Source organism: Vulpes vulpes, chromosome 2 (assembly GCF_048418805.1).
Source record: "Vulpes vulpes isolate BD-2025 chromosome 2, VulVul3, whole genome shotgun sequence".
In the NCBI taxonomy this organism is placed as follows: Eukaryota; Metazoa; Chordata; class Mammalia; order Carnivora; family Canidae; genus Vulpes; species Vulpes vulpes.
This window is the reverse complement of record NC_132781.1, coordinates 105221739-105239233: the sequence shown is the minus strand read 5'-3', so window position 1 is coordinate 105239233 and position 17495 is coordinate 105221739. Positions and strand designations below refer to the sequence as shown.

The window sequence follows — 17495 nt, the reverse complement described above, 5'->3', positions numbered from 1 at the left end:
CCAACCCAGGGGAGGCACCCACCTGTGAATGCCTTTGTCCAGGAGTGTCATTTCCTGGGTACATCTTTTTTTTTAATTTATACTTTTTAAAAAATTATTAGAGAAAAAGACAGAAACAATAAGCAGTGGGAGAGGGAGAAGCAGGCTACCCACTGAGCAGGGAGCCCAATACGGGACTTGATCCTAGGACCCCAGGATCACGACCTGAGCCAAAGGCAGAAGCTTAACTGACTAAGCCACCCAGGCGCCCTCCTGGGTACATCTTCATCACCATCTTCATATTTGTTACTTGAAATTTGGAAATACCTCAGATGTCTCTCCAACTTCCTTAATCAAATAGGAAAGAAAAAGAAAAAGGCAAAAAAAAAAAAAAAAAAAGAAAAGCTGGGAATGAAACCCACCATTTTCCTCTGAATACAAGATTCACATTGCTCATTTGCACCTCTGAGTGGTTTTGTTTTATTTATGTCACAGTTTTAAGAACTTGCTGGGTCCCATTATTGCTCTGTGTACTGAAGTGGCTGGATTTCCTTCTCCTTGTGCAGCCTTGGTTATTGATTTTTTGACAATGCTTAATATGAAAAGTTATAAATCTCCATGCAGTAGAGCCATATAACCATAAATATCTGGGCAAGTGGACATGCGCCGGGTGTGAGGAGGAAATCGTGTTGCCATTGTTCAGCCACCAGACCAATGCTGTTTGAGAGGAGACATGCCACAGGTTTGAACCTGCACATGATGGAAGTATTCAAACAAGCTTTAAAAAAATATTATGTGGTTTTAAAAATATTTTGGTCACAAATCAAATGTCAGCTCTAAGTGCAGTGTTTATAGACTACTGCTGCTCTGTGTGATACAACCCATAAAAGATAGAAGCACCGGCATATTTGCACCAGAAGGCAGTTTTTTCTTAGGAGCCCATTATTTGGAGGATACTTTTACAGCACCAGCAAGTCCAGTTAGAAACTTCCAGTATCTCTTACTGCTTCTGCTTTCTCACCATCTCCCCTGGTGTCCTCTCAGACCAAGCCAGCACCTGATTTTTTTTCCCAGATTCTAGCAACACCCTGCTGGTCTCTGCAGGCACACCGGCCCTCCTCCCTCATCCATTCTCCGTGGGGGCTGCTAGTTATTCAGTTCATATTTTCTCTGCATAAAACTCTGAAATGCTTTCCTTTTTTTTTTGAAATGCTTTCCTATAAATATAAATATAAATATATAAATATATATAAAATATATATATGCATATATATATTTTTTTATCAGGTAGAGTTTGATCAGGGAAAGAAAACACCTGGAGGTGAAATAGAACAGGATTTATTAGAGAGATTCAAACTTACACAGTTCTTGAGGAAGTGAGCTGAGAATCAATTCACCCAACATCACCTTGCCAATCTGACTACTGCATCTAAAATTGCAAAGCAGGTACCTTCAGCCAGGTCCAGGACCAGGTGTGGTGGAGGCAAGGGCAGGGGAGAGGCACTGAGTCTATGGAGTCCGGGAGGACACTCATTCATATGTAAAATTTTCAGGAAGTCCTATCCTCTGAAATGGGAAATGTAACCTAAATGAATATTCAACTCAGGGAGACCGAAAAATCACAAATCATAAAAAATCATAAATAAGCATAATGGCCAGGGTGAAAACAAAACCAAAATTACCCCCCAAGCTACCCACCCACCACCACCAAATCTTCAACAGTTTGGCAAATTTGCTCTATATTTTATAGAAGTTAATTTATGCATATATTTTCAAAAATGCCACATCCTACATATTGTCTCTGGTTTCCAGCTCAATACTACTAACAATACTATAGAACTACTGGTTCTCTTCTCTTGTTTTTTTTTTTTTTTTTTTTTTTCCCCCGTTAAAGTTTGGTGCTCCTTCCTACGTCCGTACCCGCTGGGATTAGCAGCATTGCTTCCTCTGAGCGGCGGTCAGGCGATTGCAGCCTAGCCTTGGTGTCTCTGCTCAGGTTTCCCACCTGTGGTCCAAGGCTCCTGGCAACTGCGTTCACAGCTCGGCCGACTCTCCCCACTGCCTGTGCTGCAGGTGTGTGCAACCTCACGCTTCCCGCGGATGCCCTGCAAAATGCCTGAAGCCTGCCTTTTTTTTTTTTTTTTTGGTGTGGGTCACTCCTGTCTGTACAGTTGTGCACGAGCAGCTCCGTGCCCATTACCGTCCTCCTAACTCTGAATCCTTACCTCGATGGTGGAAGGCGAGTGGTAACCCTCTGCTGGTACCTGAGCCGAAAACAAATGCTCAGGCTGAATGTGGGTGGAAGAGCCACCTGGTTCCTGTAGGAACCGCGCCGCCGCGCAGCAACCATGCATATTCCATCCAACTGAAAGGCACATTCCAGCTTAGAGCCACGTCTGCTACAGGTTTTTTTCTTTCATCCAGTCTCATCCTTTAAGTATGGGTTACATTGGGGTTTTTTTGTTGTTGTTGTTTTTTGGGTGTTTTTTTTTTTTTAATGCAGATAATTTAATGGAATTTACTTGATTTTCCCCTCTCAGGGTCTGACTTCAGGAAATCAAATTACAAAGTCATCATCACATCCTAAATTTATTGCAAACTGACCCGCAGGCAAAAGGATAGAACTATTACATAAACACTTCCATTCCATGTATATATCTTAAATAGAGGAGGAATTCAAACAAGAGTATTGTGAGTGCTGGTTATTTTTCTCTTGTACCATAGAAAAAATGTATAAAAATGATCAAAAAGCTAATGTGAAAAAAAAAAGCTAATGTGCAGGGTTACATTGTTTGTGATCACAGGAGGCAGCAGAGTCGCTCTGCCTGAGGAATTTCCCAGGAGAGATGACATTTCTTAAGTGTTTTTTTTTCCCCCCCACAAATTCACAGGTTGTGAGCTTGAAACTTCCTAACATTGCTCTTTCAAATCTGTATCAATTAACTATGCAGTTTGATACTTTTCTCCTAAAAGTGCTAGTATTTTTTGTTTGTTTTCTTCCCTCTTAAAAAATGAAGGATAGGTGACACACAGTGATAGTGATCATGTTTCATTAGTTTCATCCAAATTTCTGGCCCCCATGAGCCAACAGGAAGGAAAGAGTCAATCAACCCATATGGAGATTGAATCAATTATTAATGGAACTGTGGTTTTCTTTCAGCAGAATAAACTAGCTACATATTCCTTGGTCTTGGTAACAGGGAATAAAGCACTGAACAGTGAGGTCCTAGACATCATTGATGAAAATCCTTGCCCTGTGCAGTGATTGGCAGCTACATAGTGACTCTAAACAGATGTCAGCTTCTGTCACCAAGTAAATTATTTAGATGATGGAAGCTTGTCTTACAGAAGGGCACCACCAACCAAAAACAAATGGCCAGGCTAGCCACAAGTCCTACCGTTCTTTGCCAAACAGTGGAAATCAATTATTTGACATTATGGACCAATGTATATCACATTCCTCGGTTCCAGATGTTTGCTGTGGATTGACGTAAAACTGCCTTTAGCTTGGTGCTCCCTTCCCCCCAACTCGGGTCTCTTTTCACTTTGTCTCTTAAATGTACTACACCTGCTGTGAATTGCTCCCCTAAATGATCTCCCCTCTAACCAAATACTTCCTCTGGAAAAAAAAATCTAGGGAATACATAATATTTCCTTCTACTAGCAGAACAGAGCTATTATTCGGTGACCTTATGGGCTGGGTGCCAAACCTCTGGTATCCTTTTTTACTTGTGGTATCTCATTTAATTTTAAGACTTCCTATGATACTCTAGGAACTGTGCATTGTTATTCTAATTTACCAGTAAGAAAACTCATGCTCAGAAGGTCAGGGAGGTGGGGAAAATGATTTCAGATGTCTTTTTAAGGAACAGCAAAGGCATTTTCTGTTACTTGGTTCCCAGGGAGTTTGTCACCATCCTCCGAATGTGAGCGGCTAGCGCTCTGTGTAGACCACTGTTTCTGGCAGGGGGTTCACTCTTGGCTATGAAGGTGTTTGTCTTCATACTTTGAGTTGTGCCTTCTTCTTTCCAATAGAATCCCTTCATTTAGGAAACATACGGACACATGAAAGCTCTGGAATTGGGGTTTTTGTTGTCAGTGATGGAAACATGGTGAATCCTTAGTAGGTAGGTGTTACAAATGAAAATAAATAGAGAGATTTTTACTCTTTGGAGACAGCAAATTTCAGTTTCAATAAATTATAGTCACTTTTATTATAATGAAGGATTTTTGCTTCTTTAAAAAAAAAGACTTTATTTATTTTAGAGAGGGGGAGAGGAAGCAAAGGGGGAAGGGCAGAGGGAGAGAGAACCTTCAAGGAGACTGCTGAGCATGGACTACACACCACCCCTATGATAGGGGACTCAGTTCCAGGGTCTGAGCTGAAACCAAGAGTTGGAAGCTTAACCAACTGTACCACCCAGGAACCCTGGATTTTTGCTTTTTTGAAGTATTTCTGAGTATGAGCCTTAGCCAAAAGAAAACATCCAGAGCAGAGAGGTTTTTATTCTTGTTCTTTTATTATTAAACCTGGGTGTCCCCCCCCCCATTTTGGGGGGGGAATAATCTGTTAAATCATTAAGTCAGAGATGTTTGTCCTACATGTGTTTATGTCTACAATTTCTGGCACATGATGGACTTTCAACAGAAGTTTGTTCACTTGGACAGTGAATGAGCAATGGAATGATCAGTAGCCTCAGTATATTTAATTCATTTGAAAAAATGACAAATGAGAAAAGTTCTGATACAAGGCTGGTTTTGGTATAAGTTACTAATTATGGGTAGTTTTTTTTTTTTTAAATGGAGATTATTGTTGAATTAACCAAGGAAGCATAGTTGTGACTAGTGAGATAAAATTAAGCAAAAGGAAACAGTGAATACCAAGAAAAATTTTCAGTAGATGAGGCTGGGATTAAATCAGGCAAAGGAGTCCCAGTGGAAATGGCCAGGGGACATTTAACACCATGCATGTCACTTAAGGCTGCAGTGAGCTTAAACAATTTACTAGAGACGGACTCTGGCTTTGGCAGGATGATAAGTGGGATCATATCTCTAGTTTCATTGATTCTCTTCCTTACGCAGGTATACCTTCAACAGCCTCCCAGCCCCTATGGACAGAATTTATGTGTGTGTTAAATTTTCTGACTCTAGTTTTCTTTTTCTCCAGAAAACATTCTTTTCAGAGCATCTCCTGGTATCATCGGAAATGTCTTCCTTAAGTGGGAAAGTCCAAACTGTTTTGGGCCTCATAGAGCCAAGCAAACTGGGCCGTACTCTGACCCATGAACATTTGACGATGACCTTTGACTGCTCTTACTACCCACCTCCTCCATGTTATGAAGCTATCTCCAAGGAACCTATTATGATGAAAAATTTATTTTGGATTCAAAAAAACCCTTATTCCCATAAAGAGAATCTTCAGCTGAATCAGGAGATGGAAGCCGTTAGGGAAGAACTGTTGAATTTCAAAGCCAAAGGTGGAGGGGCTCTGGTAGAGAACACGACTGTTGGGATTAGCCGAGACGTGAAGACTCTAAAGTGGTTTGCGGAGGAGACTGGTGTCCATATTATATCTGGAGCTGGGTTTTATGTGGATGCAACTCACTCTCCAGAGACCAGAGCCATGTCAGTGGAGCAGGTGAGAAGCCCTGAGGTCTTCGACAATATTTGTGTGTAAATTCAGAAAGGCCAGAACTTCCAACGTTGGATTATCCCTACATGCCATCTCCATTGGGGAATGTCACGGACTCAGAGGTAGCTGGGCATGCTACAGAAATTTGCTAGCTAGCAAAGACATCTGCCAGTTGGGACCCAAAATTAGGAACATTTCATTTCATAAAGGAAAAGAAGCATCAGGGAGGAGATCTTAATCCACTGGTCACGGGAAAATCCAAAGCATTGACATTTAGATTTGGATATACTGTATCTGTGCTCAGTAATGGTGCCACAGCCTGTTTGTAAACCTCATTTTTCCATGATAAATCCCAGTTATGTAATCTTGATTTTCTTTCTGGATTTTATAATAACCAGCAATAAAAATTCACTGTAGGGTGAGACTTGGCAGGCAGAGACTTGGCACATTGGCGAATATGTTTCCTTCTTTTACAAAACAGGAAGGGTAGGAGAAAATCATTCCTGTTTTTGTTATCATATGATCTTAGGCAAGAATGGGCAGAAGGAAGGAAATCTTTCAGAGATAAAAAGAAATAATTATGTGCTCTTCTGTACAGGCCTGTATGTGTTTATGCATATTTATACCTATTGTCTATATTTGTGTGTATCTTCCATTGCCTGCTTGACAGGCATAAAAGGTCAGCCACAGTCTGCAAAGATTCAGTCAATCATTAAAATCTTTGTATTTCAAAACCTTATCTGCATTATTTTCCAACTGGGCCTCTACCTTTTTACATGCTTATTATTATTTGAGGACTATCCTGAAGTCAGCTATTACACATGCTCCCAACCACTTCTAGTAGTAATATACACACGAACCAAAAAATGTGATATTAGTATTGCGTGCTGTGAATTCTCTTTGCTGTATGGGCTTAAGGACTGTGTCAATAAGGGAGAATTAAAGGATTAGTTGATACAGTTGACGTATGTTCAAGGGCAGTCTTTTTATGTTCTAGATGTTCCTTAGGTGAAATTATACATTTTTTTCTCATCTGAATGTACTTTCATGAAATCACATTTTTTTCCCCCTACAGCTTCCTAAAGCCACAAATTTCTTATTAAATAATCACAGTAAGATATTACTGAATCTCTGATTTAGAATAACTTGTTGAATTAGAGATTTGGCCTTTCTCATTGACCAATATTAATGGAATGGATGGCGAATACATTTTTTAAAGAATGAATGACCAAAGGAATAAAGCCAATGACATACTGTGGTGACTCTGGGTTGATAAATTCCACAGCCTATAATGTATTTTCTTTCCCGCTCTTCCTTAGCTTACTGATGTCCTCACTAATGAAATTCTCCATGGAGCTGATGGAACTACTATCAAGTGTGGCGTCATTGGAGAAATTGGTTGCTCCTGGCCTCTAACTGAGAGTGAGAAGAAGATTCTTCAAGCAACAGCTCATGCCCAGGCTCAGCTGGGCTGTCCTGTTATTATTCATCCTGGAAGGCATCCAAGTGCACCGTTTCAGATTATCCGCGTGTTGCAAGAAGCAGGCGTAGACATCTCCAAAACAGTTATGTCCCACATTGATAGGTAAGCAGACTCTCTCCAAAGTAGTTCAAGTCACCAGATGATTATGAATGATCAAATTAATATCATCAGATTAATGAAATACTAATCACCTACAGAAAACTACTAACCACCTGGATGATAGTATTTATAAAGTTTTACAACAGATGTTAATAAAAGTCAATGCTGCCATTTTTGTGTCCCGACTCTAGGTCTGTTAGTGTTCTAGGTTTTTTGTGTAAATCATTTCTTATTTACTTAATCCTTCATAACCATTCATAGTAACTGTCCCTGTTTACTTCACTTCTTTGCCTCAGGGTCTGATATTATAGTAGTTGCCAAGTCTATATGCTCAGTATTTGTCAGTAGTTGGAGTGATAAATTTATCTGCAAATATAAAGGGAAGGGAAAGTGAATGGTTTCACCCTGAGAAAATGTAAATATTCAAATTTGCTGTTGCGACTGATGGTTTGCATCATCTGAATTTTGGAAAATGCAATTATAAACCATAATACTGGGGTACCTGGTGGCTCAGTCGGTTGAGCATCCGACTCTTGATTTCAGCTCAAGTCATGATCTCAGGGTTGTGAGATTGAGCCCCAAATCGGGCTCCACACTGAGAGTGGAATCTGCTTGAGATTCTTCCTCTGCTCTTCGGCTTCATTGTCTATAATAAATAAATAAATCTTAAAAAAAAACATAATAGTAAAATAATAGTATATTATTTGTTTAGTAGTAGTCTTAGTTTCCCATGACTACTATAACATATTATAAGAAACTGGGTGGCTTAAAACATGAGAACTTGACCCTACCATATGCTGTGAGATCTAGGGTAAGTTCATACAAATTTAAAATAATGTACTTGATAATGTTACTTTGTATGATATAGAACATATGTAGCATCTTTAATCAAGAAGGATAATTTCTTCACATTTTTTAAACAGTGTGATATATATCATGTAAATGAGTAAGATAAGATACATTTTTAAATTTTATAAATATTTCTTAGTTTCTTAAAAGCATTGTATTCTGCTATTATTATGCTTTCTATAGGTCCATTAGATTACATTAGTAACCATGTTCAAAATTGTATATTCCTACTTTGTGACTGCTCAATCTATTGGTTACAAAAAGAAGTAAGTTAAAATCTATTATGGTGGATTTTTTAGTTTCTAATTGTACAGGTTTCAGTTTGAAACTCTGTTATCACATGCATACAAGTTGTTTCACCTTCCTGGTGAATTAAAATTTATTTCAACATGTATTGATGTATTGAGCTGCTTTATCCCTAGTAATTTGAGTAATGCTTCCTGTTTTAGAGGACGTTTTATCTGATATTAATGCGACTATAGTGACCTCTCTATGTTAGTTTTATAATTTAAATGTGTCTTATATAAGGAGCATGTGGCTGGGTTTTGGGTTTTACCCAGTGTCTTCTTCTATATGAAAACTTCAGTTTATTTACATTGACTACTCACTAAAACATTTGTTCCACTTTTCCTTTTTTTTTTTTTTTTTAAGATTTTATCTATTTACTTATTTGAGAGAGAGTGTGTGGGAGCACATGTGAGTGGTGGGAGGGGCAGAGGGAGAGGTGGAGAATCTCAAGCAGACTGTTCACAGAGTCTGGAGCCTGAGGCAGGGCTCAGTCTTGTGACTCCAAGATCATGACCTGAGTCAAAACGGAGTCTGTCACTTAACCAACTGGGCTATCCAGGCACCCCCAACTTTTTCTTTTTGTCATAGTTAATGTCATCCTTTCTTATTTCTTTTATTGACTTTTTTCAACTTATTTTATCTTTCTCCTTTAACACTTTGGAAGGTATCTATATTATTTCTATCCTATCAGTGGTTATAATAGAAAATGTAACACATATATCTAACATACCAAATTTTAAATATAATGCATATTTTACCAACCTTCCTGGTAATACAAAGACTTTAGAATCCTTCACCTTAAATCACCGTCTGACATATATACTATTTTTTCCAGGTTTTGTGCTTATTTTCTTTTCTTAAACCCAGTGATTAGACATTATTTTACTATCATAAAACATATAGATGCTTAATGCATATTTAGATTAGCCTTTCTGATTGCTATTTTCTTTGCTTACCATTCCCTCTTCATCTCAGATCTTTATCTTTGAATATCCTAAGATACATCATTTGAAGTTCCTTAATTGTGTGTCTGTTCTGGTAATGAATATTTAGAATATAATGTGTCTGAAAATGTCTTCACTTCATTCCTTCATTCATAAGAGACAATTAAATAGAATACATAATTTATAATAATTAATTAAAACAGATAATTCTAAAAAAAAAATAAAAAAAAACAAAACAAAAAAAAAACAGATAATTCTACTTAAAAGTTACTTTTTTGGGCAGCCTGGGTGGCTCAGCGGTTTAGTGCCACCTTCAGCCCGGGGCCTGATCCTGGAGACCCAGGATAGAGTCCCACATCAGGCTCCCTGGATGGAACCTGCTTCTCCCTCTGCCTGTGTCTCTGTCAATCTCTCTCTCTGTGTCTCTCACGAAAAATAAATAAAATCTTTTTTAAAAAGTTACTTTTTCTAAGCACTTTAAAGATATTCCATTTTCAATAACGTTATTGCTGTTAATAAGCTGGCTGAACCTAATCATGCTTCCTTGGAGGTAACCTGACTTTTCCGTTTCTAACACCTTTGTCTCTGGGAGTCTGTATCTGCACTATGATCTATCTCAGTGTAAATTTCTTTTTATTGTGTGTGCTTGGGATTCATGGATATGAAGATGTATTTTTCATTAGTTCCTGGGAAACTTCAGCCATTGTCTCTTCAAATAGTGCTTCATCTGTATCTTCTTGATTATTTACATCATAAACTCCAGTTTAATATATGTAGGATCTGAACACCTGCCCTTCAGGTCTCTTAGCATCTCATTCATATTTCCATCCATTTGCATGGATGATCTATTTTCTTAAAGCTCTATCTTCCTATTTACTACTTCTCTCTCCAGCACAATCAATATGTTGCCTAGTCTATCAATTTGGTTTATAATATTAAGAACAAAAAACTTATCTTTTTAAAAAAGTAAATAGGTTATAGAATTTTTTAAAAAACATTTAATTTTTTATTTTAGAGAGAGAGAGAGAAAGGGAGAGTAAGCCTGCATGGGGGGAAGGGCAGAGGTAGAGAATCATAAGCGGATTCCCTGCTGAGCCCAGAGCCCATCCTGGGGCTATCTATCTATCTCGCCACCCATGAGATCCTGACCTGAGCCTAAACTGCGAGTTGGATGCTTAACTGACTGAAACACCCAGGTGTCCTCTATTTGTTTTTGTTTTTGCTTTTTTTTTCTTAAGGTTTTAACCTTCTTTATTTTGGATATTTTGCCTATACTTGTAGGCAGTAGGGGCACTACCAATATGGGTCTACTTTAAACTCAGTTTTTAAAAATGAAAATGTTTATTTGTGGTAAAACTGTCATAATATAAAATTTACCTACCATCTTACTCATTTTGAAGTAGTGTTAAATACATTCATTCACACTGTGGTGCAACCAAACTCCACAACCCTTCACTCACAAAAGTAAAACTCCATACCCACTGAACAAGTCCCTACTCCTCCTCCCTATTGGCCACAGCAACCACCATTCTACCGTTCGTTCACCTCTATGAATCTGACATCTCCAGGTACCTCATACAAGTGGAATAATAAAGTATTGGGTTTTTTTTTTTTTTGTGACTCTTCAAACTTTTGACTCAAGGAGTTAAGAACCACAGAAGTTCTATGAATTCTGGCCCCCGTACTCAATGAAGGCAGGCTCATGGCTATGGATTCTTCCTGAAGATGTTTTTTCTCAATCTCCTTCCCTTTCAGCAGAAACCAAGACTAAGAAAGGGGATGCCTGGGTGGCTCAGTGGTTGAGCGTGTCTGCCTTTGGCTCAGGGCGTGATCCTGTGGTCCTGGGATCAAGTCCCATATCGGACTCTCCATAGGGAGCCTGCTTCCCCTTTGCCTGTCTCTGCCTCTCTCTTTGTGTCTCTCATGAATAAATAAATAAAATCTTAAAAAAAAAAAAAAAGACTGAGAAAAGCACAGAAGACTCCCTCTGTGGACCAGCTTTTTACGTGCTCCGCCACCCCCATGAGTATGGTCTGGGGGAGAGAGAACTCCTTTTATGTGCTGATGGAAACCATGTCTCCAGTTTACCTCCTTCCTCATCCAGGCTGGGCTCTGTCTTGCTTTGGCCCATTAACCTACCCCGCTCCCTGGCAGGCAGATGGACGCTCTAGGTCTTCCCTCACATTTCATTTTTTCTGCTCTCTTGTTTCTGCACCATGAGCCAGTCTTTCACTTCCCCACCAGCCTACCCAAGCATTTAAAAATATGACTTTTCCCCCATTCATTTTATTCAGTATTTTACATGCACTATGCTGGAAAAGCTTCCTGGGAACATTTAGTCCACCATGATCCTTAAAGAGGAATCCTTCCTAATTCTCTTTACAATTAGACAAGTAGGTAAGTTATAAAATTATGTTTGACATTACTAGAAAGTAGGCTCTTGTTAGAAATGGTGAAAAAAGTCTTAACTCCGAGTACAGGAGGACATCCTTGCTCATAAAATCAAACAACACATACATGTGCACATATGTGTATTTTCTTTTAAATAACAAAGCTACATGATCTAATTTTCAGTGGCTGCCATTCCAGTCAGTCCTCCCTCTAGAATGGCTCAGGATGCACTTGAGAGGTTGGCCCGACATCAGACAAATTCAGAGCATGCTAGAAAATCCTGAAACCATTTCTAGAGCAGCCACCCATTCTGTACCTATATTAGGGACTATGCAGGGTTCCAGCGCCTGAAAAAGCAATACACAGAAGTAGGAACATTTCAGTGGAGAGGCAACTGGGCAAAATGGTTTCAGAAAAAGAGTGGTACATTTGGAAAAACAAATGGAATAAAGTAACAGAAAAAAAAAATAATCGGAGACAGATGCAAGCAACTTTAGCTTTTTGATGCGGGGGTTCACAGCAAGACAGTTGCCAGGCTGAAGCTTGACTAGGTCAGCCTTTCACAGACTCTCTGAGGTCTGCTGGGCTGCACACACAATCTGATCTGTATTGAAAGGGCAAGGACTTCAGCTTTTCTAATGGGGACAAATCACAAAAGGGCATGTATTTCATGCAACAAAATGCATAGACAACACACACAAAGAAAGAAGCGTGTTCTGAAAACAAGACCTTCAGGAAAACAAAACAAGCCAAACAAAACACAGAATCATTCATTTCTCTCGCCACCACGCCTTTTTAGGCATAAAGGAGAAGGAGCTGAACCCACAGGCTGTTCTGATTGTGCGGTGACCAGGCAAGGAGCAGGCTCTGCTCTGAAGCTGTTTTTTAGAACATTGGGGTCCTCACCAGGACTGACACTCAGCCTTGACTACCTATAAAATTGGTGCATTTATCCCCTTAAAGTTAGGACTTCTATTGCTTGAGAAAAAAAAAAAAATTCCAAGATGTTCACCAGCACGTTAAAGCAATGAAATCTTTTGAAGGTGTATAAATCTTCACTAGCATTCATGCACAAGGCAGTTTATCTCAAAATACATATACACACACGTATGCACACACTCACACAACATGGCCACAATAGTAAAACCGCCATCTACCTATCCAAAAGGAGCACTAGGGACCCTGAGAAGGAAGAGTTAATGAATGGCGGACACCTCAGGACACCTCTGAACCACATTGTTGTCATGTGACCATTTGTGACCTGCTTAAGGTCATTTACCTGGAGATAACAACCTGACAAGATAAATCTGCTTCTGTGTCTAGGCCCTCCCCCAACCATCTGTTCTCCTTAAGAAATATGGGCCTGCGGACATGCTTGTGGATGGCTGTGAATTTAGCCCCAGGGAACGTGGCAGGGGGCTGCCCTTGACAGGTACAGCCACCCAAAGTCAACAGTTATTGGAAAACTAACACCTGCACTTAGGTGTCCCTGTTTGGGTTGTGAATCCACAAAGGGTTTATGCCTTTGAATCATGTATTATGATTTTACTACCTGTTAAAACTCTCTCTACATTTCCAGTTGGTGTATGATCACAGCACTGCCTCTGCCCCTGGTCTAATACAGGGTGTGCGTGATTAAAGAAGATGCACCATGGATGGCCTTTTTGCAATTCATTTCCAAGGAAATATTATCCTTCGTGTACTGTAGAGGAGCTGGAGGGATTTTTGTGGCAACACGATTCTTTCGTTACCAGTGAAAGCTGGGTAAAACAACGTGGCTGAAAGGCATCTGGGTGCTATTTCCTGATTAAGTTTTGCATCTCGGGAGGGCAAAAGACAGGTGCTATGCCTCTGATCTTTTTTTCTACTTGGTTATCTATCTAACAAACCATGGAGCTTTGATGGAAATCCAGGGCCTACAGTTTGATGAGGAGCACAATAATAATTAAGTGCAGGAAAAGAGTCCACCTTTCTCTTTGAAAATTGCTCCCTGGGGAGGGTAGGATTTGACCCAAGGGTTTTGGAAGAAAAGGTAGAACACAAGGGATGGCCTAATAATGCATTTAATTCTCTCTACCTCTGATCATTCATGCCAAATTCACCTAACTCTTTAAAGAATACAATTTTGACACATTTTTTCATGCTTTTATTTAGATGAAGTGAGAGGATGGAATATTGCTTCATTCATTCATTCAACAAGTATTTATTGAGTGCCTCATGTACTAGATGCTGGGATGGAGCAGGGAACACAACACATTCTCTGCTTTCCAACTGAAGGCATAATTATAGCGACTGAATTATAATTATAGTGACTTTTAACCTTACGGTTGTCTTTGAAAAGCCACCAAAAAATTATTATCTGGTATCCTCCGAACTGTACACTTTTAATTCCTATGAATGCTAGTGAATTAACATGAACTCACTCAAAAACAATTCCAGGCAAATGTTTGGCCAACTTAAACTGGGCAAAACATCTTTATATACTTAAATAGTAAGGTAGGATTTTTAAGAAAGAACAATTGGTATGTCCTGCACATGAAATGGTTTATCACATTTAGAATCCTGTGTGTACCATGCTGTATTGCTTAACGGTTTATTATTAGCATTATGCATATGCATGCATTATGTGCATAAGTAGAGTACGCCTGAGAGGAATGAGTACACATTGTATAGTATATACATTGTGAACATTATTTATAGTAAAGACAACTTATTTAGTCAGATTGGCTCAGATCCTACCATGGAGTGAAAAATGAAAGAAATCAGTTCAGGCAACAAAGTAGAGGCCTGATAAGCAAGTGAGAGTTTTAAAAAAGAAAATGTGTACTAAGAACACTCTCCTTTTTAAGTTTACTAATGTCCACTAACATTTCTTCTGCTATCACTGTGACAGATGATAGGAAAGAAAAACTAGAAAAAAAAGAGAAAAAAACCCAAATGCTTTTAAACATGTCATTATGGCCGCTTGTCTGTAACTTGTAACACTGTGGCCAAATTTTATATAAAAATCTACGTTAGTTTGTAGAGAGTACTCACTGACATAGAAACACAAACTCTGAATACATTTAAGGTTAAAATTGTGTGATGATATTGGCAGCAGCTATTCCTTAATTAGTGCAATGTATATTCATTCTGTCTCTGTTCTACGCATGGGACGATGGAGAAATGGTGTGCTGGCGTCATGTTGCTTAATTTCCGGGTCTGACACCAGCACTTTTTTGTGTGATCTTGACCAAGTCACTTAAACCTTCCAGTCCTTTGCTCATCTGTCAAAAGAGGTTAAGAAAAATTACTTCTAACCCCTTAAAGCATTATGGGGATTCCCCCCTATTATTGTTTATCATGGATTTCCTTTCTTTGCAGGACCTATTTAATACGAAAATAAAAAAAATCCAGACAAACGTTTGACAGACTGAAAGGTAGCAGAACTTTTTAAAACACATAAATAATGCCAAATAAAATGCACTTAAGCTATGCTGGTAATTGATATTTGTGAAGTATCCCAAATCATACTCTTTAACAGACATTTGGGCAGACCAGCCCATGTCAGGGCCAAAGCACTGGTCAGGTATTCTCTCCAGTACATTATATCCATCCAAACCTCCTACCAGTATTTTTTTTTTCTAAAGCGATTTTTCATGACTCTGACACCATTCCCATGAAATGTGACATTTTAAAAAATAGGATTGCCATGTCTATGAGATTTATCTTCAATCTTCTCAATACCATCATTCCCTGAACTGTGTACTGCCTTACATGAAAAACGCAACCTCTTTTGTGCTATGTGGCAGCTGGAAAGTTCATATGGTAAAAAGCTCTTCCTAGGGTATATAAACTGTGAAATGTATTTTAAAATAAAGTTTTAATTACACTTCACAATTCAGAGCCAACTTCTGGTTTTAGTCTAATTTAAACAAGGGTTTTTCTCTCTTGAAGCCATCTGTTCCTTTTGCGTAAGTCTACACTTAAGTCATAATATTGAAAGTGTGACATCATTCCTTCTATGATGTCATTAAATATCTCTGTAAGGTCTAGACCCAGGCAGTCAGGGAAGTGAATAATGTAGGAGGAAGATGCTTATTCAAATATAGGTAATGGGGAATACTATTAATACAGAACAACTTGAATTATTTTTCTATTGCTTTTCATTTCCAATTATGTTCTCATGTTGAAAAGGCTGTTCCATAAAAGTAAGGCCTTAATACAAAAAGAAAAAAATGCATCTTTAAAATACATATATGGAATAAACGAATGTGTTCATGTGAATGCACCATTCTAATTGCAGGTTTGACTTTGTGTGAAACCAAAGTTTCTGGGCAATCTTTAATTGGAATAACGAGTTTTACTTTCTAACCCTAGGCAGTGTTTAGACCACACATTAAGAACTTGGGGGGGGGGGGCTGGAAAGATGGCAGAGCAAGAGGACCCTAAGCTTGACTCATCCCACAAATACAATGCAACAATGCGTCAGTGTGAATAACTCAGAAAGTGACCTGAAGTCTACCAGAACAAACTCCATCACTGAAAGTAGAGAAGAGGCCATATCAGAGAGGACAAAGGGCAGTGATGCAGTGTGTGGAATGAAACAGGCTGGCTCTTCTTGGGGGCTGGAGGAGCCCTGGGTGAGGAGAGGAGAGAGAAATAGGCTAATACTTGGGCTGCACAGGGAAGACCCATCTCCATAGTATTTGGCTTTGAAAGCAAGACGGGCCAAATTTTCTGAGTTCTTACCAGAATTTAATCAGAGGACCTTAAAGCCTGGACTTTTGAAAAATTGGAGGACTCATTTCTGGGAAAGCCCAGAGATAAGCTGAATTTTGCCCTTCAAGAGACAGTATAACAAACAGCCCATGGAGATACAGCCTAGAAGCAAAAGTTTGAAAAATGCCTGGGGCATGTGGGAGAGAAAGCTATTTAGTCATCTCAGAGCAAGTCTGGAGGGGCAGGGATCACTGGAAGACCCCCTCAGGAATCAAAGAGCTGCCAGGTGCCATCTTCCTCTCTCACCCCCCAGCATAAACACCAAGCCACCTGTGAGAACCAGCAGGGCACCACCATCTACTACCTAACTTGCTTACACCAAGCCCCACTCACCTTGACTTCAGTGGATCTGCTTGGAGGTCCACACCAAGACACACAGTGATTAAAATGGTAAAAAGTTCTGATTTTAAAAAACCTTAAAAGCAAAAAAAGGGGGCACCTTGGCTGGCTTGGTTGAGCGTCTGACACTTGATTTCAACTCAGGTCATGATCTCAGGGTCCTGGGATCTAGGCCCATGTTGGGCTCTGTGCTCAGTGGGGATGAATCTGCTTGAGATTCTCTCTCTCTCCCTCTCCCTCTGTCCCTCCCCCATTCTCTCTCTCTCTCTCTCTTTCTGAAATAAATAAATAAATCTTAAAAAAAAAAAAAAAAGGCAGCAAAAGAAGACAGTTACATACATGGGAAACCCCATAGAGCTATCAGCAGATTTTCCAATAGAAACTTTGCAAACCGTAAAACAGTGGCATGATCTAGTCAAAGTGCTGACAAGAAAAAATCTGCAGCCAAGAATACTCTATCCTGCTAGGCTACCATTCAGAATAGGAGAAATAGTTTCTCAGACAAGCAAAAGATAAGGGGTTCATGACCACTAAACCAGCCCTACAAGACACATTAAAGGAGACTTTCTGAGTGGAAAAGAAAGACCATAAGTAAGAGTAAGAAGAAAAGTAGGAAACATAAGAGCAGTAAAACTAAATATCTCTGTAAAAGTCAGTCAAGGGATTCACAAAATAAAGGGATGTAAAATATGACATTTATATACCTAAAACATGGGTGGGAGGAACAAAA

The 17495-nt window shown here is 39.2% G+C and overlaps 1 protein-coding gene across 5 annotated transcripts in view; it reads left to right on the top strand.

The window, feature by feature from the left end:
• Positions 1-17495, top strand: part of PTER (phosphotriesterase related) — a 101267-nt gene that overhangs the window by 28903 nt on the left and 54869 nt on the right. For 3 of the 5 annotated variants that reach the window (XM_072749435.1, XM_072749431.1, XM_072749433.1), the window contains 2 exons: positions 5147-5617; positions 6931-7196. In XM_072749435.1, coding sequence (XP_072605536.1) covers positions 5186-5617; positions 6931-7196 — 698 coding nt within the window. In that variant the 5' untranslated portion in view covers positions 5147-5185. Of the gene's footprint in view, positions 1-1878; positions 2053-4014; positions 4107-5146; positions 5618-6930; positions 7197-17495 lie in introns of those variants that run through there. The other 2 variants (XM_072749432.1, XM_072749434.1) reach the window with 2 other exon arrangements.